The 12,316-nt window shown below is 39.3% G+C and overlaps 1 protein-coding gene across 8 annotated transcripts in view; it reads right to left on the minus strand.

Annotated features, from left to right (window-relative positions):
- The window catches only part of elavl4 (ELAV like neuron-specific RNA binding protein 4), a 94,132-nt gene that overhangs the window by 55,962 nt on the left and 25,854 nt on the right, over window positions 1-12,316 (minus strand). For 6 of the 8 annotated variants that reach the window (XM_032571738.1, XM_032571739.1, XM_032571736.1 and 3 more), the window contains one exon: window positions 2,505-2,591. The exons of the other annotated variants lie outside the window; for them this stretch is intronic. In XM_032571738.1, the coding sequence (XP_032427629.1) occupies window positions 2,505-2,591 (87 nt within the window). The remainder of the gene's footprint in view (window positions 1-2,504; window positions 2,592-12,316) is intronic. 8 annotated transcript variants of the gene reach the window in all.

The raw sequence follows: 12,316 nt of genomic DNA on the forward strand, positions 1-12,316 counted from the left end.
TTTAGAATTTTCTGAAAAACAAGATTTTGGGTTTTCACTAGCTTCAAGCCATAATTATCAAAGAAATACAAATAACACTTAATATACATCACTTTGTGTGATGAATATTGATGGAATCATTTGTGTTTCCGACATGACATGTAAAGCAAATAAAACCTATTCTTAATGTTTGGTTTATTATAACTAAACTAACCTTAAAATGAGTCCTTTAAAGTTCAGACAACTGCAGTAAACTTGTCGTCTAGTTTAATTCTGTCAGACTCAGATGATTTCTCCCAAATAACTACGTCAGCAATGTTACTCGATAGATTACCTGGGGCTCAATGTCCATCCTTTCCCTGATTTCTGGAACAGCCTTTAAAGAAAGGCTGGTTTTTCTAACACCCTTCTGTTCCTCCACAGAAAACATGCCAGCCTTCTGCTTCCTGTTCCCAACACACAAATGCACGCACAGGTTTGCATCCATGCATCCGCAGTGAGTGGAAGAGCACGCACTCAAAAGGCAGCGCACACATACGGAGAGAGAACAATGGCTCAGGCCCGCAGCAGAAAACAAACAGACAGGGAGATGTCTAAAAGCTCTTAAGATGAGAGCTGCATGCAAATTGTTCTTTTGACAGTATCCTTCCCTGCTCACTCACCGCTCTGCCACAACAGAGATACCGAGACAGGCTGAGAAAGACGAGGGGAGAATGGCGTCTACTGTAGCCATAACAGAGTTGATTGGAGAGGGCCTTATTAAATCTGTTTACATTCCCCGCTGAGCACCATTCTGTCAGAGAGACTTTCAACTCCATGGGACATATTCTGAGGAGTTTTTATACCAAAATGGCTGCCTCTAATTAACAGGGACCTGCCGAGTCTCAGCAGCCAATTATATTGCTCTCCTCATCCCTGCCCACCAGCGTTGGTGCTGCTCAGCGGTCCACTTCATGTTGGTGTGAACGCTCCAGCTGTCCTGGCTCTCCCACTGTGGAGCCTGGTGCTGGGGACACAATTCATAGCATCCACATCTTGCTGACTGTGCACAAACACTGCAGCTTAGCTTCAGGAGTTATATTTCAAGCCCTGCATGGGACATATAGCATTGGTCTTTTTTAAAAGTAACACACCCACTGAAATCCTACATTGAAACTTGATATAAAATATATGTACACATATATTGCTGCTCATCTTCGGAGAAATAAAACACCATTAGAACTATGAAGCCCTTAGGTTTATGGTGATCTTGAAAATTTAAATTGGACATTTTATCCCTTTAAAACCTCAAACTTCACTGTATTTTATCCTTTTATGTTACATATCATCTGTAAAATGGAAGAAGGACACATGGATAAAATGTGCATTCTTTTCACTAAGAATACATTGTTAAACTGCCTTTTGGTGCAATTACAGCTGCATGGCTTATGGTGTATGACTGTACCAGCTTTGAACATCTAGAAACTATAATTTCTGCCCATTTTCAATGGAAAACGTCTCAAACTCAGTCAGATGGAATGGAGACCATCAAGTCTTATCACAGATTCTCAACTGGAGTTATGTCAGAATGTTGACAGAGCAAGTCTAAGGCATCAATATGGTTTAATCTAAACCATTTCATTAAAGCTCTGGCTGTACTTTTAAGTTCATTGTCCACTGGAGCTATGGATCTCTGCAGCTCCTCCAGTGTTACCATTGGGCTCTTTGCTGCTTCTCTGATTAATGCACTTCTTGCTCAGCCTGTCAGTTTAGGTGGATGGCCATGTCTCGGTAGATTTGTAGTTGTCCTGTACCTTTTTATTTCTGGATGATGGACTAAATTTGAAAAGCAACCCAACATGGAGTAACAGAGTAACTTTAGTTATTTTTATTTTTTTGCTGTTGTAATTTTTGAAATCATGTCTAATTTTGCTTCCACGTCATAGTTATGCACATCCTTTTGCTCGTCTGTCACTTAAAGCAACCCGAAATAGGTCAAAGTTTATTGCTGTAATGTGACAATAAGTTGAGAAGCACAGTAGGTATTAACACAAAGCAAAGCAGTGAAAAAGCTCTAAAGAAAAGTGCATCAGAGTAATACTAAGAGGTTTAAAAAGAACTTGAGTGCTTAAAAATAAGAACAAAAAGCAAAGAAAAGCGAAGTAAAAACTTGAGAAAGTTTGAGTGTCTTAAAGGAAGAAGATGAAACATCACAGGAGACATGTGTGAATCATTTTAACCACTTGAGCATGAATATGTAGAAAGAAATTTAAATTTAAACTAAGTGACTGAATATCTGCTGAACTCCCTCAAATAACTACAAATGCTGAAAACGTCAGCAGCAGGAACAGCTTCCTCTGCCACGCATTCTCCCTGCTGCCTGCACTATAAAGCCCCCATCCATCAATCTCTCCTCTAGTTCCAACTGTCTCAGTCAGCAGCATCACCAACCAGTGTGCGTTATGTACACAGTGAAATATCAGATCATATCACTTTATGTGTGTAAAATGGCTGGGCCATCCATTTGGCAGAAGTAGTCTCCTTACCATCTTTGGCTGTGTCAGCAATCCCTTCTCTGCCCAGCCCTGGAGCTGCGGGAGCTCTGCTTGACGCCACTGTGTCTCTGTCGACCCCTATGGAGCGGAGCACAGGGAGGGGGGGACGCACAGCCCGCCGTCAACATCATACACTCACTTTGCAACGTTAGGGTTATGGTGGGATTTGGGGAAGGGAGAAGGTGGGGTGATTAGGGTGTTGGCAATGTGGCATCGTTGTTGAAAAACACTCTTGTACCTTTACAGTCACCACCAGTTGAACTAAAACAAAATCAGCTCAGGAGTGTGAAAATGGAAGTAAACACTGGGAACTATAAGACTTAATTTCTGTAAATGCTCAGAATTTTCGCAGCCAAAAGAATAATAAACGTGTCAATTGAAGCTTGTAGATTGGTGTTGTGGCTGCAATGACCTTGGCAGAGTTTATAATGAGGGCTTCCCTCTTGCTCTCTGAAGGTAAACAAGCCTCTGGTTGAAGAGACAGAGCCGCCACAAATGAGCAGGAGCTCCGCTCACTGACTCTCCAGAGCGAGGGGGAGCTTAAACGCCCGCAGCTACCTATGGATGCTACAAGAGCCAATTTAGCAAGAGAAGAGGAAGAAAGAAGGTATGACCTCTGCCTTCATTTACTCCCTCAGAGAGACGAGGAGCTGGAGTGAGGGATCAGTTGGGAGGATGAATAAAAAGGCAAGGGTTGAGTAATGGGGAAGACACTTCCAATTGTTCAAAGGAAGGGAGAGGCAGAGGTGGGAGAGAGGAGACTGAGTCTGTACATGTTCTGTTGTCAATGTGTCTTGTAAACTAAGGCAGGAATGCATAATGGAGGTCTAAATGAGAATGAACTGTCAGTTAGAGAGGAGGGAAAAGGAGAGGAAGGGGCGGAGAGGTCAAGGTAGAAAATAAGACATGACATCTCCGAGCTGACAAGTGGAGGTAAATATTGAGATATTTTTGGCATCATCACAAAGACAAATCATTGGAGCCAGCTCTTGTTTTCACTGTGGTGAAGTTCAAAGGACTACTGTTGAAGTGGGGTTGGGAAGAACATGAACTTTATTGGGACAAATAAAGTTTGGATTATTTGTGAGGGTTTAAATTAGTGGAGAATAAAATTCTTCTTTGGATGAAAAAAAATCTATAAACTTCAGTAAAAAGCCAAATGTTTGTGAATAAATGAACATATTCACAAATGTCCTCCCATAGTTAAAGCCGTGAAAGGACAATTCATTTCAGAGCTTTTCAACCTTTAATGTGACCTATAATAAAATTGAAAACAATAAAACAAAATAAAGTTCTGCCTCTGGTTAAGTCACTCTTAACTTGATGTAAGCTTTTGGTCACCATCCTGCTTAAAGATGTAGTTGCTTTTCATCCTCTGGGTTACAGCTGAGGTTTCCTATCTGGTTTTGATTATTATGTAATCACAATTTTCTTCAGCATGAAAAGTCCTAGCTGAAGAAACAACAACCCTGAAGCATGATGCTACCAAGACCATGCTTTACTGCGGGTATATTGTTTTTTGGTAATGCCTTTTGTACATGTTTGTTTTTTTTGGAAATTATGACCAGAACTCTCAACCTTCATATTTTTTAAAATAAACTTTCAAAAGTGCTGTTGAGGAATTTTGTTTGGCTTAGATGTGTTTGTTTATAAGAAAATTATAGCATCTTCCCACCATACCCAGCGAGGTCCCTGGCAGGAAAAGCTGAAATTTATTTTGAGCTACAATAAATAATGGCAGATATGTACTGAAGATTTTTTTTAAAATTTTTTATTGCGTTGCACAGATTATTGATCACATTAAAGGTGAAAAAAATCTGATTTATCTTGGTCTTCTGTTTAGATCAGAGGTATGTAGAATTTATGTGAGAGAGTGGACTGTAAACAATGACAAGGATAGTTAAATCCCAAGAGCCTAACATGAATTTGAAGCCAAATAAATACAATATAGCATAACTGACCAACATCCTTTAAATCAAGAGGAAATGCAGGGCACCAAAGGGAAAGACATGTCTATGAAGTATGCATATCAAAGAGATTTGTCCCATCCTTTAAATGTAAACTTGAAAAGCTACCCTGAAAAAAGGAAATGTTAGGCAGAGGTGAAACATCAAACACAATTTTTACCCACTCTGCAAAGCCGTCACTTTACATACTAAGTGAATGGCGCGCTGCAGCAAGCAGACAATGCAGGGGTTTGGTTGTATGTAGAAATGCGGTGATAAAAATGTAGGAAGCAGCAAGCAGATGCATATGAATCTCATTTCCAACATCTAACGTAGCACAGGGGTACAGAATGTTGGGAAAATGAAGCTGACGTTCTTCGAGGGAGAGTTTGTGAGACTGCATCTCATTTCGAACTCCTTTTTGATGCTCAGTGCTCAACCATTTGATTAAAACAAAACAGTTACAGGTGACACTCACACACAAACACCCACACACAGCTTAACCTTGCTTCATATCCTCGCTATCCTTGTGTTTATCTCACAACAACACACGCGTGCTGCTTCAGATAGAATCTGCAGTGCAATTACACAAGCCAACCACCGAGATGAAAACCCGCTCATGGATACATTTTCAATTATTCAGGGAATACATTTCAGTCGGCTCTCAGATGCTGGAAAAAAGTTATTATATAATCAATACACTCTATAAGATCGTTAATATTTGATGCCACAAAAGTGCTTCCCGTCTCCTTGGGCTTCCGGCCAGTGGGATCTGGGCACTGCCGTCAAAATAGGACAAGCTTTCTCCGCCTACAGCGAAGAAACATTTGCTTTCCTCTAATATTTGAAAAACTCTGTCACTTAGTCACCTGGAGCGCATTTAGACTAAAATTTAACATGATCATGATTGAGAGAAAATCTGCCTTCCTTCCTTCCTTCCTTCCTTCCAGCGCGGTCACTAGTGTTGTCACTACTCGTCTGCTTTTAGTCAATAAAACTACCATTTTATTATTGCTGGCCTGGTGCAAGCTTCCCTCTCCCCCCTTTCTCCTACAGAGCTAAGACAATCAATTTACCCTGACTTGGCCAGGATAGATGGAGGCAGGAGAGACTGCAGAGCAGACGCTGGGATCACTTCACAGATAGACAAACTGCCTGGCAGCTACAATATGGAGCCAGTATTCAACTAATCTGACTTGATAGACTTTGTCTCCCAATCTTGCCTGAGGTTTTATTTGTGTGTTTTCATCAGTTTTTAATTAAACCTTGATCCTAAATTTATTGCAGGTGCAGAGATAGCAGAAAGCATGCGTCCCCCTTTCTCCGCACCCCAAAGCCGATACCCGCTCTCCTTTAGAGAAAGTGACTCTGAATTGCAGTTCCTATCAAACCGACTGAGACACAAAGAGATTAATACGACTTTACTATCTCAGTTCCTCGGCCGGTCGAGTTGCGTGTAATGCTCTCTGCGCTATTGATTTTTATATTTCTCTCTTCTCTCCCTCTCTTCCTGGCCGTCTCTCCCTTTCACCATCGCTCCACCTCCACCAGCCTCTTCCGAGCCTCTGAAATGTCCTGCGGGTCAGACGGATGCTGGGCCGGATCAATCAGGAAAAGTAATCTGGGACGCCTCGTGCACGCAAGCAGACACACACACATCACAGGTACTGACACAAACACACGCTCTTCCTGTGATGCTCTCTGGCCTGCCTGCCTCCACTCCCATCGATCTGCATCTACTTTACCAAATGGATTCTTCTCCTCTTCTATCCTCCTCCACTTCTGTTCTCCCTGTGTGACTCAGAATAATAAATGTTCCAGACCGCGCAAGACGTGTATGTAAGCAATTTTTCATTTAACTTTGGCTTGACTTTTTTTTTCCCTCTGCTTTTTTTTCCTCTCTTCTATTTCTTTTTTCCTTTTTGTGATGTTTCAGTCGTTTATTGGGATCGATGCAGTTTTCTCAAAGACTGCCTTGCAGTTCTTGGTAATACTTGCATGCTTGTGTGAGGTCAAATGTCATGATAGACTGAGTCCTAAATTACGTCAGGCATCCTAAACAGAATCCAAACTTACCGAGGTACTACAGATCTTGACATTTTATGCTTTTTTAGAACTAAAGTTTCAAAGGTCTCAATGTGCCATGTTCATTTTAAAATGTCAACTACAAAAACATGAATTTATGCCAGATATTTCTGCAGAGGATGTTCTGTGACTATGAAACCTCAAAAAAATAGGAAGGAAGGAAAAAAGGAAGGAAGAAAAAAGAAAGGAAGGAAGCTAATCTAGCAAGGAAAGAGGGACATGTGGAATGAAGGAACAACATCTCAAGGAAGGTAGATAGGTAAGGGTAGGCAGTGAGTGCTTGACATTTTGCCCTCTTTCCATTCTGCACTTCTAAAGTTTAACTTTCAAGATGCAAGTTTCACCACCCACTTTAACAAGACATAGTTTAACTTCAAGGTAATATTTTATTACTTACTAAAGAGGTTCCTTGCAAATTTTGGTTTCATCAGGGAACATTGTCACTTTTTAGAATCAGCTGCCTAAATCATGAATCACAATCTAAAACAATAAAAGCATGGTGTTAAATAAAATCCTTGTGAAATAAATAATTATTTAATAAATTTACCCGTGAGTGAGAACTTTTTGACAGATATGAAATCGAATGAGGAAGCAATGGGGAGCCCGAATTGGCAAAGAGGTGAACTTACCCATAAGTATTATCAGCAGGCTCACACAAGCGTCAGTTTGTGAAAGAAACATGCATAACTCAACCCCTTACAGATGTCAATTTCATACTTATAGATTGTAAATTTGTTCTTTTCTGCGTCTATTTAAAACCTGTAAACTAATCATTTCCTATTCATGCACCATTTTTCCAGTTATGGAAATTGCCATTTATTTTGTCTCTGATCCCTAATTGACATCAACTGACTTGCAAAATATGATACAGATCATGACTCCTGATCAAACATAAGTGATTGAAAGTGACCTTTTTGCTGGTAGTTTTAATTTACTGGAGGGTGGTAAGCATTTTTTCTACAGTACACTGTTGGATATTGATTAGCATATTACCAATATATCAGTTCATATCAATTCTGCAGGATGTATGGATAAGAAACATCCTGCAGTACATGGCATAATTCCCTGAAAAGTCAAGTATGAAACGACTGAAACTACTAGGGCAAAATGACCAGCATGCATTTTTTTCTTTTTACAGAATTCAAGATGGATAACCAACAGTTTTGTAGTAAATACATTTAACTCTTTTTACTATTTTTCTTGGAACCAAGATTGAGAGACCGACAAATTTTAATGGCTTATGCAAGTTTTCCACCAATGTTGAAAACTAAAAAAGTATACTCCCTAGTGGGCAGTCAAATCAAAGAGCATCCGATGCTTTAAGCACAATGACCAGTCGTTCTATATGTATATTGTAAAGAGCCACATTATGTCTGTAGCACACACATATTAAAGCCTTCATTGCTCAGCCAAACTGTAGGCGGAACTGGAGCCATTTGTCCACTGGCTGAATCCCAACTCTGCACCAACGCAGGCAGAAAATTGGTGAGCATCTTGACTCTAGAGATGACACTTCAATTTGTGCAGCTCCAGTGACTGGTGCTCTGCAGTTCCTCCCCTGTGGGGGTGTGAGATCAGCTGGACACCTGCCTGGCCGCTTGGCTGGAGCCCGGAGCACAAGGGACCAGACCTTGGAAAGGAAGGCCTGGCCTCGCCCGTCAGCCCGATCCCTGTCCCTGAGCCCCTCAGCCCTGGCCTTGGCCTGGCCTCTTCGGCCCTCATCACTGTTCCTCTAGCTTCACTCCATGCCAGTAACAGTCCCTCACCCTCCCCTCTTTACTCCTAATTCCTGATCCAACTGTCAGCTGTGGCGCCATTCCTCCTCTCAGACATTAAATCCCCATCAACAGCTTGCCAGCCTTTGTCTCACTTCTTGCCGCTGCAGCTTGCACCTCGACTTCCAGCTCAAGCCGAATCAGTAAGATGTCTTTGCTGTGAATCAGTGTCTGTCCTGTTGTAATCCTGGGGTGTGACGAATGACAGTGGTCGGCCCAGGCGCTAAGGACATTTTGTGGATTAAAGAGGCTAAATCATTGTCCCCTTCCGCACTTTACCCGCTCTAATTAAATTTAAATATGGGCAAAGGTTTTAGTGGAGATGGTATCTTGTGTCTGAACAGAGCTGCAAAATACATAGAAAATGTACAGCAATCACAGTTATCAGTAATACTAATATCGCAAAGGACAATTTGAAATACAAAATATGTCGTCAATTATATTCCAAACGTCATAAATTAACAATATGCATTGCACTACCCAGTCTGATGCATTCTTACTCTGGTGCATAAATCGAACAAAGGTGACAGAGACTGATATACTGAAGGTCCAGATCCTAAACATCAAAGTAAAAGCATACAAAGAGAGGAATGATAAACAAAATATATATAAATAAAATAACTCAACAATTATATTTAGGGCTTAGTGAGCTTATTCCATGACTTAAAGCCATTTTTATTTAAATTTAACACCCATGTGAATTACAAAAAACAACCAGATGACTTACTCAATACTTTACTTCAATTTATTCTACTTAATGCTTTAAGTAGAATAAAAACATTGTGTTTTTATTATTCTGATGAGTTCCAGTCAACTATAAAACTGTTAAGTGGTTTTTTCAAGCCCAACCTAATAAAAAAAAAAACAATTTAAAGGTTTGAATAACAATTTTCTTAAGAAGAAAAATCTTTTTGTAAAAGGCATCCTAATATCTGCCTCTTGCACCTTTTGTACTGATTAGGGATTCTGTTTACTGGTTTTGTTTGAGATCTGATCTACCAATTACAACCAATCCATGAGTTCTTTTCAATGGGTGACAAATAAAACAAACAAAAAATATATGCTTCAGATAGATTCAGGTGTTATTAATTCAACAGAAAACAATAATAATGTATAAAAGTATATGTCCTAACCTTCTTCTTTATTTATTTGAAATACAACACAAAAGACACCATCAAGTGTTGGCCGATGTGCAACAATTGTGGGACAAAGAGTTTAATTAATAAGAAAAAATATTTATTTTAAATATCTGGCCTACTGATGATCAGTTGGGGACAATCAAAGGAATATTGGCCTACTTTGATATTTTTGATTAATGATGGATGCATATCTAATAATTTATTAGGTTAATCACAAGAAAAACTTGATGGACAAATCAATAATAAACCAATGTAATAACTTAAGGCATAATTAAATTAATTGTAAGACCTAGTGTAAGACCTAGCCTAAAATTAAGAAAGGACTTTTCATGAGTTTTTGAGACCTTGCAGAAACTCATCAAAAACAAATAATTTAGTAATATCCTGGTCTCTAAGCAAGATGCATGACTTATTATGTTTGTAACTCCATTGCTGTTATTATAAGTACGATGAACAAGCAATCTAAGAGAGCAGATTTTAAACTGTAAGATGGTGTGCTGACCGTATCAGAGACACAATTTTCTCCAATTTTAAAATAAAACCAGGTTTTCCATCTTTCCACATTAATCAAAACAGAAAATAAACATTTGTTAAAACTCCACTAAGATTAGGTGACACTTACTGTAACTGTTCTTTAAATAAACACAGTGTATGGAACAGGCCTGCACCACTGCGAGATGCATTTTAGTGACTAGCAAGCACTTTTCTCTAGTGCTCATTTCTGTGTTGCGCTGAAGTTGCTTTTAGTTATAAGCTGGGACACTGTGTGGAGGATGTAAGAAAACAGCCTGCGAGGCTGGTCAGGCTGATCCGACTGAGTCAGCAGCATCGTGTGTCATGACAGAGGACACCGCTTCCACAAACGGCATGCAGGTGAATGGGGCTGTGCACCTGTGCAGGCAATCAGCCGTAAGAGCGAAGCTGCACCCTATCTTTAGTAAAACGCACCAAGATGCGCTGCTGCACATTATGCACATGTGTGACTATTCTCACAGTTACAGTGTCCCACTGCATGTTTTGGGTCAGAAATAAGCAATTCAGCAGGGTCGTGCTATTCTAGCCAACTACAAACATCTACACATTGCTTAAGCCTGCAGTTATGCTCATTTGTTGGCAGGCTTAACAATCCCTAAAGGCGAACAGAGCAGAAACAGAAACTTCTAGCTCCTCTGATTGAACTTAATTTTCAGCATAACACACAGTAGGAGTTCTAATTAAAACTGCTTTGAGGCTGGAAGTGGTGATATTGGATTTGTTGAAACAGTTATTTAAAAAAAGAAAAAAAGCTCAAAACAGCCTGAAGGTATATGATAAGAACAATACCTACAGCCCAGCTCTACTACTTTAGAGGACGAGAGTACGGCAGGAGCAAATATCTGGCTGCTTAGCAGAAACAGAGCTCTACCTAATCTAATCACTGCTCCACCATCAGACACATCCTGATTGTGTGTCTGTTGGTGAGAGTGTGTGCATGTGTGTCTGCCCTGCAGCAAAGGCATAGAGCTGCAGCACATAGACATTAGCTGACCATTGTACTCAAGAATTCATTTCACAGCCTTGGGTATTGTGTGAGTGTCTGTTCGTCTGTGCAGCAGTGTGTCTGTATAATCTGCTTATTGGTTTCCCTCTGAACCGGAGCTTAAATAATCTAATAGCTGCAAGGGAAAGAGGACAGCCGTCCGTCATTTGTCTTAATGACTTAAAAGTTTGATAGAGGCAATGAATAACTCAAAACTACATGTAGCTGCAGAGAAAGCAAAGGCTTTACCAACAGCGCAACAAGCTGAGCGTTAACTCCCTTCCTATTTCAAATCATTTGGAAGTAATATTCTTCTTTCAAGTGATGTGATGATGCATCAAATATTCTAATCATAGTAGGTTTGAAAACTATAGGATTCAGCACTATAAAACTGAGAGCAAAGTCTAAGATTTTATGATTTTATTTTAGCAAATAGGGTGACTGAGAGTCTCCATAAGTATTCCAAAGACAATACGGATTATCGCCGTAAATTACGTTTCATGACAGAGGTCATCTCAAAAGAATAAAAGTTTTTATATTTTACTGGTGAATGTCTTGCTCTCTCTTACTCTATTTCAGCATGAAATAATCCTAGAAAAGTCTCAGTATGTCATAGAAAATACAGCTTTTTTTAATAGCTTCTCTGTACTTAAACATCTCACTAATGTTGAAAATAAATGATTTTGAGTGTTCATTTCTGAGCAACAGTGTCTGCAGCCTACAAATGGGGCGTTCACTGCATTACTAACTCAAACCCCAGTAATTTATGCAAACTTTGTATCTTGAAGGTACAAGTGTAATGTTTTTTTAATTAATATTTAAAACCAAATGAACAATATACTATTATACAATATTTTATTGAAACAAGGTAGTCTGATTTTTGTATAAACAAGATGTGTAAATCATTGCAGATCTGAAACAAAAAGTCTTTTGCATGTCTTATTCTATCAAAAAAAAAATCTTTGTAACAAGAATGGCATATAGTTCAGTCTGACTAAAAACACATTCTCTATTTTGCCAAACTTAAAATATTTGTAGATCCAAGGCTTATTTTCAGTAATTTTACCTGGACTTTTGTTATCCTATTAATAAAGAATTTAAAATTAAAGCTAAAAACATAAACAAGGTTGATTAAAAACAAATACTTTTTCTTAATGTTTAACACTTTGATATGTCAGATACATTTTCAGATGATCATTTTCTTTAAAAGTGTGTCTGCATTCACCGCCTGTGGTGAAACAAAGGTCCCTGTAAAAGCCGCCTTTCCCAGGTTCTTACAGATTCTACTTATACTTCAACTTTCACATTTCTGACTGTAAGACCTTCACATTAAGTCACA

The sequence above is a fragment of the Xiphophorus hellerii genome, chromosome 9 (assembly GCF_003331165.1).
Source record: "Xiphophorus hellerii strain 12219 chromosome 9, Xiphophorus_hellerii-4.1, whole genome shotgun sequence".
NCBI classification, from domain to species: Eukaryota; Metazoa; Chordata; class Actinopteri; order Cyprinodontiformes; family Poeciliidae; genus Xiphophorus; species Xiphophorus hellerii.